Source organism: Chanodichthys erythropterus, chromosome 3, assembly GCF_024489055.1.
Source record: "Chanodichthys erythropterus isolate Z2021 chromosome 3, ASM2448905v1, whole genome shotgun sequence".
NCBI classification, from domain to species: Eukaryota; Metazoa; Chordata; class Actinopteri; order Cypriniformes; family Xenocyprididae; genus Chanodichthys; species Chanodichthys erythropterus.
Genome location: NC_090223.1, coordinates 46708911 through 46723718, shown reverse-complemented (window position 1 = coordinate 46723718; position 14808 = coordinate 46708911). Strand labels below are relative to the sequence as shown.

General features: G+C 41.3%; 1 protein-coding gene across 3 annotated transcripts; it reads left to right on the top strand.

The window, feature by feature from the left end:
- Positions 1-1335: 1335 nt before the first annotated feature.
- Positions 1336-14545, top strand: elavl3 (ELAV like neuron-specific RNA binding protein 3). Of its 3 annotated transcripts, none has more exons than XM_067376284.1 (7): positions 1336-1436; positions 7049-7265; positions 7352-7455; positions 10651-10804; positions 12694-12919; positions 13361-13399; positions 14036-14545. In XM_067376284.1, exons 1-7 carry the CDS (start codon positions 1428-1430, stop codon positions 14361-14363), a joined length of 1077 nt encoding a protein of 358 aa, XP_067232385.1. In that variant the 5' UTR covers positions 1336-1427; the 3' UTR covers positions 14364-14545. The 3 variants fall into 3 exon arrangements, with proteins under 3 accessions (XP_067232385.1, XP_067232377.1, XP_067232370.1); XM_067376276.1 differs by having other exon boundaries at positions 12691-12919; XM_067376269.1 differs by having other exon boundaries at positions 12691-12919; positions 14015-14545.
- Positions 14546-14808: the final 263 nt, after the last annotated feature.

Here is a 14808-nt window from a genome sequence, read left to right as displayed (position 1 = left end):
ACAGACACGGCGGAACTGCCAACAACATCCGCATAACAGAGATATACCAAGCGTGCTCCCTCAGGTCAAGGCCCTGTGGGGGTCTGTGCAGAAATAGGTCATTTGTCACACATCAAGTCCTGGGGCAGGAGATGCATTATAGATGAGACCAAACAGCCTGTCTCAGTGAGCTCTACCCACTCCCTGAGACTGGAAATCGGGGGGAAGGGAGCTTGAGATAACAACCGCTGCAATCAGTGTGTCGATGTTTAATATCAGCACCAATGACAGCATGTGCATTAATTCTCAAATCTCTCAATTCAGGTGTCGCTGGACATGTTTTTGCGCCTGATTATACAACAGCATTAATAACGTGTGACATCTATATGACACCCAAGATGATGTCTTAGTGTAGGATAAATAAGACGACTTTCTCATTTTAGGCACTGGCCTTTGTGTGATTATGTAATCAACGCATTCAACACGCACCTGACATGATAATATATAAATGGCTAAGTACAGGCAGGTGTCTAAACACTACGTCCAGAAATGACCTTCACACAGTTTCGCCTTCGCACAGCCATTCTGCAATCTCTGTATCGAACAATCGGCAGACTTATTCACGGCATTTCTTTGAAATGCAGCGCGCCAGACTACAGGATGGAATTTGGGAAGACAAGGACAAATAATGTGAAATCAAGAAAGGAGAAAACTGAGGCATGAGTAAGGGGATGAGAAAGAGAGAGAGAGAGGGGCAAAGAGAAGGAGAAAGCATGGCTCCTGTCTTTTTCTGCACCCATCTGTTCGGAGTGCAGGTGGAGCTCTATTCACTCAGCTCTGCATGTGTGTTGGGGGGCAGGAAGAAAGGGAGGGCAAAAGGAAGAGTGGAGAGATGGTGGGGGGTGGAGAGACGGGGGGCTCTCGGTGATCTCTCCTGAAGGGGATAATGGGAGAGGAGCGCATTGCAATGGCTGCCATGTAGTACCCTCCCTGCGCAATTAGCCAATCAGCAGCAAGCTCTGCCAGCCAGAAGGACACATAAAAGAAGAACATTGCAGCAGAGGCACAGAAGGAGCCTGCGAGGAGCTGGGAAATACACACACAACAGCAGATCCACAACACCCTCCCCTGGACACACCCTACTGGGGATCACTGCTTCTCTTTTTTTCTGAACCATCGCCCACGCCACACGGAGAGAAATCTCTCTCTCATCATCATCCTGAAGAAAACCCCCTTCTCCTCATTTTCACAGTACTGAGGAAACCTACAATCGCACGGGCTGAGATTTCCTGGCGAAGATTGTCGTTTTTCCTTTTTCTTTTTTTTTCTTTTCATTTGGAAACTGACATTTGCATTTCTCGAGCCACGCCACGGCGTAATATCTGCGAGCCGGCCTGAAGACCTGCAAATCGAAGGACCTAGATCACTATCATCTTTGTACATCAAGAATGGTTACTGTACGTATACCTTCTCTTTTTTGGTCTGTCTCATAAAAAAACAATACCAGCACCAGCAGAAAATCGATTTGAACAGCCTCAGAACATGTACTACAATCTGTGGAAGACATTTAGATTGAAAAAGCAAACGTGTAGGCTAAAATATAGGCTATTTAAATGCAAGCTAATCAAAGAATATACACGGCATTTGGTCAAAGCTGGCACGTCTAATCGCGGATTCCGTAAACAAGATTAACGATTAGCCCAGGGTATAAGTAATGTGATACAGGCATGCGCGAGCATCGCTATAACAGAGCTCGCTTCGTTTTCTGAGGGAAATCAAAACATTGCTTTCACCAGCCGTTCGTCATAAATCGTAATGCGTCATACGTAAAAACCCTTCGCAACATACATTTATTCCTACATCCGTTAATTACACGCATTCAAGCGATAATTAGCCATTATTCACACCGAGCGCTGAGGAATTCCTCAGAAATAGCTGAGGTGCGGCGGAGGCAGAAGGGCGTAAGAGAGCAGATGCCTCCTCGTTCAGAAAGGATGCTCGAGACTGAATCTCTGAGACAAAACACGATGCCTCGGAGGCTGAGAGCCCATCGAGAGCAAAGGCAAAGAAAAGGGTCGAGTCACTCAGAGGGGGAGGGGAGATATTATGCATCCGCTGGTTTGGATTGAATCAGGCAGGACAAAATTCCTAAGGCTTGCGATGCTACATAAGAGATCGCGAGAGAGGAAAAGGCGAAAATGTCATGTATGGAAACGGCTAAATGTCATCTTTTTCTTGCGATAGCTTCTCAAATCGCCTTCCCAGCTTTTCTCTCCACAAATACAAAGACACCGAGAGTGTAAATAAGCAATATGAGGGGAATACAAAGGCCTGAGGGAAAGCGTTTTGGGCGTGTCTTCTTGAAAAGAAGACAGCGATGGCACGCGCTCACAACCAGCATCTTCACGTAGATTTTCTGTGAAAACAATAACAAAACAGCTCATTTAAATACGAACATGTGTATCTGAATGATCGTTTAAGATTAATTTATGACGTTTAACTCTTCAGGCCTGCTCTACGTGAAGCTTATTGTCAGAGGTAGTGTCTTTGTTTCTTGCTAGAGAGACTGTGATGATTCTGAACATTAGATTCGTTACTCAATTTATTAATTATTACAATTATTAAAAATTACACAAACACCCTGTCAGCTCTACAACATTTTGCTTTTGAAGTTAGAGGCCTCTGGTTCTGACAAATAGCCTAACCGTCTGCTGTCAAGGACAGCATGCCTTGTTTTATAGTGACCTTAAACAAAAGGCGATACGAAACGACGCGCTTCCCTTTCGTTTGAATTCTCAATAGATGGTGTGATGGATGAATGAATGATGGGCCCTTCGGCGTGTTGTTCCGCAGTCCTCCGTGAGCACGAGCCTCTACCGCAGTGCCAAGCACATAAAACCGTTGAGTCAGATAACCTTCTCCAGGCGCGTACACAATTCAAGGACAAGGACGTCACCACGATGCACAACACAACCGTCGAAACACACCGTCTCCCAATTAACCGTCAAGGGTTGTCAATCAAAGAAAAGACGGAGTTTAAAAAAAAAAAAAAACGTTATGCTGGACAGTATTTACACTGTCAGGGCCGTTACGTACGTTATAACACCAGGCCTCGTCTATTGTGAATCGAAACGCTCATTATTTTGAACAGGTACAGTGCATTTTATAGGCAAAATGAAATGAAAATGAAATTAACTGCTAAATGTTACAATCAGGCCTTTTAAGTACCTTTTTTTAAAATATATTTTTAACTACAGAATAGAACATTATACAATTAAGGCTATATAAAGGAAATACGAGCTATAGGCTTTAATGTTGTTTAAATTTACATTAACTATATATATTTTTATTATTATTTTTGCTATTATTATTTTTGTATTGTATTGTCTTGAAGGCAATTGCAATGTTCATTGTTCCCGGATGGTCCCGCAGCCTCTGGCCTCGACACAAAGCGCTACTGTTTACATTAATATTCATAGTGCTGCCATGGTCTCTGTAGAGGAGGAACGGGTGGCTCTTTTGTTCGCTTGTGTCAATACGTTTATTCAGCAAAAAGGAGCTCGGATTTGTGAATGCCCACAGAGCACACGCGCACTTGTCCAATCAAAGGACGAGAGGATAACGATTTTAAACGATTCGTAAGCGTGTTTATTTATAAAGACGACATCAAAAGCTTAATGTCCACTTGATAAAATGAAGCCCGCGGCACCAAGGATATTTTGAAGGTAGTTGTCCATGTTGAGCCACTCCCGAATTCAGCACTCTGGATAGCGACCAAAGAGGAATATTACAGGCATAACGCCTTTTCTTTCTGTTAAACGTTTTTTTGTTTTTTGGCGTTCTTGCGAAATTACTAATAATTTAAAATAGTAAATACATTAGTAAAAAAATAACGTTATTAGGGAAACTATTGTGTATTCTCGCGATAAATCAATAGTCTTTCGCGCTGCAAATTTCACGAGCGAAATTAACCCAATTTCACCGGCAAAAATAAATAACAAAGAGAAGGGTTTATCCGTTCAGTTTTGACTTGTGTCCTGTTGTTTTACAGCTGCCACAGTGATCCCTTAAGCTGCAGTGAGAGTGTGGCTAATGCCTTTTGTTTAAGATAATCCTGTAATCTGTTACTGAAACGGCCTATTGGCAATCCAACATTCACATTTCAGTCAGGAGGCTCGTCCAGACACGTACGCTTATGAATTACAAATGATAAAATTAAGGTCTGCATTAGAAATGTCAAGAACACAGATTCATTTCACGTTGATAGGCCCTGGCTGTCTGAAAATTAATGTTGACATGATACATGCAGCTACAGATTAGATCAGCCTATGCTTTATTTGTTTACCTCACCGGATCTTGTGCGAGACTGTGTTTATTTTAAGAAAATGGCTCCCTCACTGCACAGGGACATTAAGGAAGTGACGTGAGTCCTCACAGTCAAATGGCTCTTTATCTCATGCTGCGTTCAGGCCTGTTTGTAAATGAAGACTTCAGATGCAAAAGCCTCTAAGTGCCATCTGAAATGTTCTTCTAGAATAAGCATTTTTATCAAGCTCGTATGTGTATGTTCAGTTATTTCACTTTAAAAGGACCTATTAATTGCCATTAAAGTGGAATTACTGAACCTAAACATGAGCTTGATAAAAATGCTCATTTTAGAAGAAAATTTCAGACGGCACTTAGAGGCTTTTGCATCTGAAGTCTTCAAATACCGTTCTCAGGCATGATGTGTTTTAACTTATTATAATATTTTTATCTCATTATTTCTCTCAAGACAAATACGGCAGCAGTTCAACCAATTGGCTTCTCACATTTGTGGATTGTGGCATTCAACAGGACACTTTTTCTAAAAAGTCCAATTAAATTTTCTTTTCTGTCTTGACGGTCATTTCAACAGACTCTAATTACAAACTCACTAAGAGGAATCTTAGCAGTCCTTTATTCTTATCAGCGCGCTGGTGGGAAGGTAATGGGTTTTGCGTATGAGATGTTTGCGTGCGAGTCTGGGTCCTTGTGTAGGCGATGCTGATGCAGTGCATTAAATATTGAGGGAGAACTCTCCCAGAAATAGAAAAGTACAGGCTGGGACAGGAACGTCAAAGCCCGCTCTGTGGCCACGTTTTGTTTCGTAAGCCCTGTTTTTAATAGCATAAAATTCAGGGACAGTTGATAAGGTGTGTGATGCTTTAGGAGCGCAGTGGAAGGAACTCCAGCAGTAAGCGGTCTCTCGCCTGTCTCTGTGAGTCATGTATTTTGGGATGAAATGCTCATCCACCTCTACCTCTGCTGTGCTGGCGCCAGTATCCGGGCTGTAAGATAGTATACGTGTCAGTCTGCGTGGCCGAAGAGACTGTGCGTTGTGTAACTCACTACATTCGTCGCTGTGGATGGGTGGCTTGCCATAGGGAGGTTTACTTCAGTTCACGAATCACATTTGCCCTGATCCTGTCACATTGTGTCAAGACTTGCTCTGTTTGTGTCAACGCTTAGACAGCGCTTGTTTGAGCAGGTTTACATTCAGAACCCAAGATATTTCCCAGGCTATGGGTCTACTGCCAGAGCACAAAGCAAAAGATGCCATTTTATCGTCATTTGATTGATCAAACGAACAACCGTTTCTTGGAAATTCCTACTCGGGTGACAGTGAAATTGTCAGCTTTGCCTAGATCCATGTTTGCAGTGCTTTAATAACTCGCCTCTCTGAGCTTTCTCCTTGTCAGTGTCAATTTGCCTGAGATATAAATTCCGGCTGCCCCGAAAGCTTATTTTATTAGCGCAAGACAAAAAATGATCTTAACCGAGCACTAGTTCTCGAACATCACTCCAAGCGCACATGCAACATGCACACATATGTGCCATGTTTGCTAAAAGTCAAGAAGCCAGCCAATAGCAGCAGTCGTCAAGCTGCTGTTACCTGGGCAACCTGGTTAGAGGTAAGGCTCAAGGCGAGAATAAATCATTCCACTGAAGAGACAGAGAGCGTTACAGAGAGATGAGAGAAAGAGGCAACACTGAAGGGAGAACAAAAGAACAGACTATCCACACTATTATGAATTTACCTGTTTGCGCAGCTGATCATTAATGCTTGATTAGATATCAAACACTTAATTTATTTCCAATTACATTCCTAGAATGATACTAAAAATATTTGAATCATAAAAACATAGAGGGACACTTGTGGCATATGATTGTGCCTGTTGATTGTGGGGATCCAACAAAAAGATCACGGATGAATTGTTAATTAAGTCGGTGAGACACCCTGTTCCACCCCAGAGGCCGTTCTGAGGGAAGAGTGCTTTCAGTCAACTTAGGATGACTAATAGATGAACATACATTACATATGCCAATTTGTACATTCTGGAGAGTAACAGCCTTGGGAAAAATACTTTAAAAAATCAACATAAAAGTCACAAAAGAAATAAAAGGATGGATGGATTGATTGCGGTACAGTGCAGAGCGCTGGCTTTGAGAAATCCAGTCGTGCGTTGTGACAGAAAGGGACTGTTGAAGACAGAAGTAGCATCTAGACCTGCATACATCTGTTCTTTGAAAATCCCCTATAGGCCAAATTAAGCATCATGCTGTGCTCCACAGCAACACGGATGAACCGAAGACCCAGACACACACACACACTCACGCTTTTCACATAAACAAGGTGCCAACGCCATCTTCTCATCTTTATTTGTCTGAACTTCAGTTTTTTTAAAGAAATGATTAAAAGTTAGCAAAGTTTACAACTATTTATGTGTATTTTCATGCCCACGCCGTCATCCTCTCAGAGGCTAGTGATGTAACGCTGTTTGACCCTGGATAGCATAAAGGGGGGCTGGGAAAGAGTGAAAGGACTGTGACATCTGCAGGGCCAGGGGCTGATGGAGAGAGTTGAAGTGAGGGAGGAGGTCATAGGAGGAGGGGAGGTGGGATATTGTTCTCCTCCAGCCCTCTACCCCTCAGACACATTGATTTTTAACCTCTCAACGAGGATGCCAAGCATTACGCCCCTCAAATTATGCGTTTTCACCCAAACTGCACCGGCTTAGGGTGTAATTTGTCATTTTTCCACCTGCAGATAATTAGCACCATGGAAACTCAGGTGTCCAATGGTCCGAGCGGAACCAGCCTGCCTAACGGCCCCGTCATTAGCACCAACGGTGCCACGGACGACAGCAAAACCAACCTGATTGTCAACTACCTGCCTCAGAACATGACCCAGGAGGAGTTCAAGAGCCTGTTCGGCAGTATCGGCGAAATCGAGTCCTGCAAATTAGTCAGAGACAAGATCACAGGTAACTGTGCGGCATATCTTGATTTGGTAGGAAAAATTTCCATTAAAGCATCGTTTTAAAGTGCATTCTTGTTTGTCTTATTGCAGGCCAGAGTTTGGGCTACGGCTTCGTAAACTATGTGGATCCCAATGATGCCGACAAGGCCATCAACACGCTCAACGGTCTCAAACTGCAGACCAAAACGATCAAAGTAAGAGAACTGTCCTCAACTAGCCCAAGCTCCTCAATCACGGAAGTAGGGAATGAAGCAGAGCCCAAGACAGACGTGGCAGCAGGAGGGGAGGAGAAAGGGAGGGGCAGGGGGAGGAATCGTGGCGGGGACAAAAGGAGCAAAAGAAAAGAGAAAGTGGAGGTCAGAAAGCAAAGGGTTGTGTGCAGAGGTGATTGTGATGGAAATGTAATTAGGGAGACGCAATGTGAGGCTTGGAGGTCAAGGCAGAGAGCCCCATCTGCCTCCAATCTTGGCTAATTAGGGCCTTCTTTGTCCCCAATTCAGCTGGGTTTTGGGGTGGGGAAAGGTCTGCTTGGGCTTCTGAAAGCAAGAGATTAAACAGTCGGTCCGCTTCTCCACCTGATCACCACACATCAAAGATCGCAACAAATCCACAAGAATCAGCAGTTAAGCAGCTTCTGCGGACTTAGTGTGTGTTTGCATGCATTCATATTGGAGATTTAGATGTACATTGTATACATACAGAGTAGTTTCATTCCTTGTAGTCGTTAGCAAAACATACAGTCTAACTGTAACACACTGTTATTCGGTGGATAATGACTGGCGAACATTATTGGCGTAGTTACTTAAAACGATTGCTATCGTCCTAAACGTCTTGTTTGTTCAGTGCATTCATCCAGCTTCGCCGCTGTTCTCTGACATTCAACGTTCGTGTGCCCACTGCCCTCAAATCCTTAAGCTGGGCAAATGTCATATTTTCCATGTCAATACGGCATTGTTAGAAAGGTAGAGAGCCGATAGCGAGGATGGGAGGGAGGGCGGTATTGCGAGGGAGGGAGGGTGACGGGGTGCAGTAGCAAAGGCTAGGAGGGAGCCGAATGCCAATGACAGGATTAGGGGCCATATGGGCTGCAGGCACCATCTGTACTGTGGGAGAGAGAGAGGGAGAGGGTTAATTATGGGGCAGCATCCCATCCCTCCAATAGATCTCCCCCCTCCAGTCTTTGCTGTAAAATCACCCACTCACTGCACAATTACACCCCTACCTCAACAATACCGCTGCTTAGTCATACTGGCCTGCAAGACTCAAGCACGCATATGGTGGAAAAAACACATCATTCTGCCAAGGTCTGATGGTGAAACATGCAATAACTTGACTGGGTGTCATAAAATGTCTTGAATACGTTTAAAATAGACTCCTATTTGTTATAAAAACAAGTTTACTTGCTTAACGTTTTTTTTTCTGTAATCATACATAAAAGATCAACAGATTTGAATTTGTGAAATGAAATGCTTTGTTCTAGAGCCCACTGTTGAAGAAAATGGTTATAGACCATAAAGAAATGGTTAAAGAAGTAAAAACAGCATTGGTAACAGGATTATATACACTGTAAAAAAAGAACTGTTGGTTTAACTTAAAAAAGTAAGTTAGCTGGTTGCCTTAAAATTTTGAGTTCATTGAAATTAAAAATTTGAGTTAATACAATGAAGGCGGTTGGTTTAATCAACTGAATCATTATATAATAATCAACAGAAACAGAAATATTATCTTATCTGAACCACATTATTAATTAAGTTGATTTGACAAAAGAAAAAATGTTGTGATAACAAATCATGAAAATATTTTTTTTACAATGTAATGTACAAGGCAAAATGTTAATAAAAAAAATTATATTATATTCAATATAAAGTTATAGATTAAAATATATTAGTAAATAAGTGAAAAAAAACATTGTGTAAGACTTTAAGGCAATATATATTAAAATTTAGATTTTACATGATATTATAGTCAATACATAGTTAAATCAGTTATAGATTTCAAATATATTAGTAAATACATAAAAAAAGAGTAAAAAGAAAGTAAAAAGAGTGTAAGGCTATAAAAAATTATATAAATATTTAGAAAAATAATGAAAAGTATATATATATTATATTAGGTTATTTATAGATTAAAATGTATATTAAATGTATATGATAAAAAGCCTACATGTACAAAATACTATTTTTTAGAAAAATAATAGAAAAGTATATTTTATATTATACTATGTTATAACGTATATTATAAAGGTAAATAAACTATAGGTTATGGATAAAATGAGATAATACAGAAAAAATAAAACAAAAGTAGAAATAAATAAAAGAAGAGTAAAAATAGTACAGTTTTTGTATAAGACTAATAAAAATAACATGTCTACATATAAATAAGAATTATAAATTGTATGTATAATTCTATTGAATGGAAACAATTGCACAAGAGCATTCAAGAGTTTTTGGAAAGTGAGGATGCTGCTTTTTTATTAGCATTAATTGGTATTGAGCTTTTTCATTTGATTTGCTTTTTTTTTTTTTTTTTTGATTGGGTATTTTGTGAGGACGTGTGTTAGGGAGTTGTCAGGGATGCTGGACATCTTGTAATCTGTTTACTTGGTTCGCCGGTTGCCAGAGGAGCAGTTTCCCCTTGAGAGAGAAGACAAAGGAGAGATGGAGAAGAAGGAGGGGGCCAATCTCTTTATCTCAAAAAACCACATGCGCACACACTGACACCATCAATCAAAGTCACCCCCTTTCAACCAGAAACTCATAAATATACATATTTTATGAGAAAAATCTGTTCGCATCTCAAATACAACCAAGACGGCTCGGTGGGGGATTTTTAGGAAATATAGACGGGAATATAAAAATGAGATGATTATTTGAATGTCAAAACAAATGTCTAATTGGACTTGATATTACATGACACATCCCAAAGCGGAACAGGTTCTAACTGCTGCTGTCTTGTGGAAAATCACCGGCTAGAATAACAGCCCATGATATCAAATTTTCCTCACGACTCCCTGAGGGAGCTGGTCTCAAATCAGCGCAGAGGGTGCCAATGTGTCTGAAGGGGGGGAAGTGTGGATGTGAGAGTGGGTTCGTGTTTCTGCTGTCAGGAGCACAGTGAAGCTGAAGTAGCGTTTAATAAGGGAACCGGGTTTGGTTCGAGTGAAGTGCGCATAAGAGACGGGGATTTCAAGGAAGGAGGGATGAGAGAGAGTGGGCGGATGTCTCGCCTTTGAGCGTGGCACTGCTGTGACATATCTGCTTCGACTACACTTGAAAGTTTGCACTGCTGGGAGTTTTAGGACTGTCACAGCTGTCTTGATGCATGCTCCTTAATAATATTAGAAATCCTAAACTGCAGCTCCTTCTTTTGTGTGTGTGTGCGTGATGTAGGTGTCCTATGCCAGACCCAGCTCAGCTTCCATACGGGATGCCAACCTGTACGTGAGCGGGCTGCCCAAAACCATGAGTCAGAAAGACATGGAGCAGTTGTTTTCCCAGTATGGAAGGATCATCACCTCGCGCATCCTGGTAGACCAGGTCACAGGTAAACGTTACCTCACTTCCACAAACGGCGCACACACCCTGGGGGAGGATTACAAATCTAATTAAAGCTCTGGATGTGATGCCAAAAAAAAAGAAGAAGAAGAAGAAAAAAAAAAGGCTATATGCTTCACAGTCAACATGAACTCAAAATTGACCCCATTTACATTTTTAATGCATGTTTCTGGCAGTGTTCATTTAGTATCATTGAGATTTTTAATATTTTGAATTTGTTTTTTTATAGTTTTAATTTTAGTTACAATTATAGTAATTTTGTTTTATGTTTTTAGTTTTAATAATATATATTGTTTTCAGTTTTAGTTATTTTATTACATTATATTAAACTAAGCAAAACTGTGAAATGTTTCTTTGGCAACTAGCTGAAATAAAAGTTTAGGCTTTTTAAAATTTTCAATTCAGTTAATGTTTATTTTATTTCAAGTAACAAAAATGTGTTTTTATGCTTTTAGTTTTAGTAAACTATAATAACCTGGGTTCCTGATTTTAATTTCCTCTACTGTCGAATTAAAAAGGGCAGCATTGACACAAAATGCTGCACAATGATAGATATAGAAAAACCTCAAATCCATAAGGGATACAACTGAAATGGATAAAATGAAAATAAAAAGAAATCTTAACATAAGGCAGATAAAATTACAACCTCAACCTCACAGAGTATTTAAAACTAAAGAATAGAAATATGCCTATTGTGCATGATTCATCTGTGCTTGTTATTACCCCCCAAAAATAAATAAAATAAAAATCCTTTTTTCATTGGTATTAACAATTTACAACTTTAAATGGTTAGTTCAGCCAAAAATGAAAATTCTGTCATCATTTACTCACCTTCACGTCGTTCCAAATCCAAAAGACTTTCATTCATCTTCAGAACACAAATTAAGATATTTTTGATGAAAAAAAATGTCCCTACTTTGACAGTGTACACAACTGACACTTTGAAGCTTCAAAAAGTTCATAAAGAGATCGGAAAACTAATCCATACGAATAGAAGGGTTTAGCTCAAATTTTCTGAAGAGACTCAATTGCTTTATATGATGAACAGTTTGAATTTAGGCTTTTTTTCACATTTAAACACTGATCAGCTCACACATCAGTTGTGGTAAACAGAAGCTCAAGCGTGTTTGCTTATAGTGTGCAAGAACCAATTCATTCTCGTGTGTTACGCTTGTTTGAGCTTCCGGAAGAACCAATGAGGTGATTCTCGTGTTACGCAGCACATTTGAGCTTCCGCAAGAGGTTTGTTCTCGCGAGTCAAGCAGGTTCAGTTGAGCTTCTGTTTATGTTCGCTGACCAGTGTTTATATGTGAACAAAAGCCTTGAAAAAAAAAACTTTTCACCATATAAAGCGATTGAGTCTCTGCAGAAAATTTGGACTAAACGGCTCAATTCATATGGATTAGTTTTAAATCTCTTTATTAACTTTTTTCAGGCTCAAAGTGGTAGTTGCGTAGACTGTCAATGGAGGGACCGAAATCTCTCAGATTTAATCAAAAAGATTCTAATTTGTGTTCCGAAAGTCTTACAGGTTTGGAACGACATGAAGGTGAGTAAATGATGACAGAATTTCATTTTTGTATGTACTAATGCTTAAACCAAAAGCCAAATTCCCAATGGAAGTCCCGCCCATATTTTTCCTCTCCAATATCTCCATAAGTTTCACTCAGTACTATGTCACTTTATGGAAATGAGATGGTTTCCTAACTGTAAAATCATGTTTACGTTAACATTTCTCTCTGTCTGCTTTATAGAGTAGATCATAAAGTACCAAACTGTAGTATAAAGCCTGGTTTATCCCTGTGACCACGTGACTCACTTATCTGCCATTAATTAAATTCACGGTGCTTACATTACTTCGCTTTCTGTCCGGAGCAGGTATATCGCGCGGAGTAGGATTCATTCGGTTCGACAAGCGAAATGAGGCAGAGGAGGCCATCAAAGGCCTGAACGGTCAAAAGCCGCTGGGTGCCGCCGAGCCCATCACCGTGAAGTTCGCCAACAACCCCAGTCAGAAGACGGGACAGGCCCTGCTTACCCAGCTTTACCAGACAGCTGCTCGCCGCTACACCGGCCCTCTGCACCACCAGACTCAGCGCTTCAGGTACTACCCCCACCCACAGCCCACAGCCCTGCCGCTCCCTACTCTTCCTCTGCCGGTTTTCCTTTAAACCGCAGCACATTCACGCCATCAGGGGGATTGACAAATCACAATGAGTCTAACTGAGTCAGTGTGTAAATTTTTAAAAGAACTGCCCTGTTTAGAGATAAAACACAGTGTTTGTGAATCAGTCACGGCACGGATGCATTCAGAAGCATTCATCGCAGCACAAACATGCACGCAGTACTCTCGATCCATCGCCTGAGGGCTCTGTAAGCACTGCGTCAGTGCGATGGGCGAGCCGCGCCTGCCGATTGGTGGATGCGGTGCCCAGTAAAGAGCTCCCCCTGGTGGCTGAAGTGGCTCCATGAAAACGCTTTGCTCTGGTTGTTGGATCTTGCAACTAATATCTTCACCTCCGTCACTCTCCCTCTTGCATTGCAGACTCGACAATTTACTAAACGCCAGCTACGGAGTTAAGAGGTAATTTCAAAAAAAAGGTGTCTTTTCAAAAGCATCCATGCCTAAACAAGCTCAAACAAAGTGCCCGGAATACCACCTGCTGACTTAAGCATTAACCTTAAGAGATTTGATTTGAGAAAACACAGTTTCAGTAGACTAGATTGACATAGCTGATATCACAGCAGGACATTCTGGCATGGCTTTGTTGAACCTTTTTGTTCTTTTGGTTGATTCTTTGATTGAACTGTATTTCTGTATTGAACTAACATTATTTTTTTTCTTCAGTTTTGGTTGCTTTAATGTTCTTTTTTCCACCAGCATGGACATACAAGATTCCGTTTGCGTCTCCTCTATTAGTTCCAATTTTCTGTTGATTTGTTTCTGATTTGCCTTCATCCCTCTCTAGGTTTCTGTTTTGCTAAGTATCGTGATTTTGTTGAACATTGTGAATTCTGTGTCCTATTTCTAACAGGGAATATGGCTAGTTTGTTTTGGTCACCAGAGAATATGACTAGTTAATATGATAGCTGCTCATTTTCTTACATGCTTAAGGCTGTGGAGATCGAGTGTCCATTCCTCAAAGAGACAAAAATGAGAAGCACGCTGTGCTGAACTTCAGAATGACACCCATGGTAGCTCTCCTTCTTTCCTCCCCAGATTCTCCCCAATAACCATTGACAGCATGACCAGTCTAGCCGGCGTCAACCTGACCGGGCCCACCGGAGCTGGCTGGTGCATCTTCGTCTACAACCTGTCCCCAGAAGCTGACGAAAGCGTCCTGTGGCAGCTCTTCGGGCCGTTCGGCGCCGTCACAAACGTCAAGGTCATCCGTGACTTCACCACCAACAAATGTAAGGGCTTTGGCTTTGTCACCATGACCAACTACGACGAGGCAGCCATGGCTATCGCCAGCCTGAACGGCTACCGCTTGGGCGACCGTGTCCTGCAGGTCTCCTTCAAGACCAGCAAGCAGCACAAGGCTTAAAGGAAGGCCTAGTCACTACTGCTCTTTAACATGCAGGGGGAGCTACTGAGCTCCCTGTACATTCACTCTACATGGGCCTGGACTGAGTCTCTCTCTAACACACATTTGACACACACATACACACACACACACACGTTTAGTTGTTTCGAACAAAAATACACAAGTAGAGTCGTTTTTCTTTTCTCTTAACACAACATGCTAGTCCTTCCCAATGTTTGCCTGTATTGAATTAGCAGAGGTGTGAGGCGAGGCTGGGGAAATCCAAGAGGAGGGACAGTCTAATGAATGTGACAGAGAATGTCTGCAGAGATTTAATTTAATTCAGGCAAAGTAAGAACTGGTCAACAGAAGAAAAAAAAAAGTTAATCAAATATGTGCAATTTACCCAAAATATTGCCCCGGTAACTCTCCTGTCTGGCTTCAGAGGATGTAGTCACTTTTTTAC

What these genes read in the sequence shown, in the direction of transcription:
- elavl3 (XM_067376269.1), top strand. An exon ending in TGCAGACCAAAACGATCAAA is followed by an intron (nt 7,456 to 10,650) that starts GTAAGAGAACTG and finishes TGCGTGATGTAG; the next exon opens with GTGTCCTATGCCAGACCCAG. An exon ending in GCCAGCTACGGAGTTAAGAG is followed by an intron (nt 13,400 to 14,014) that starts GTAATTTCAAAA and finishes CACCCATGGTAG; the next exon opens with CTCTCCTTCTTTCCTCCCCA.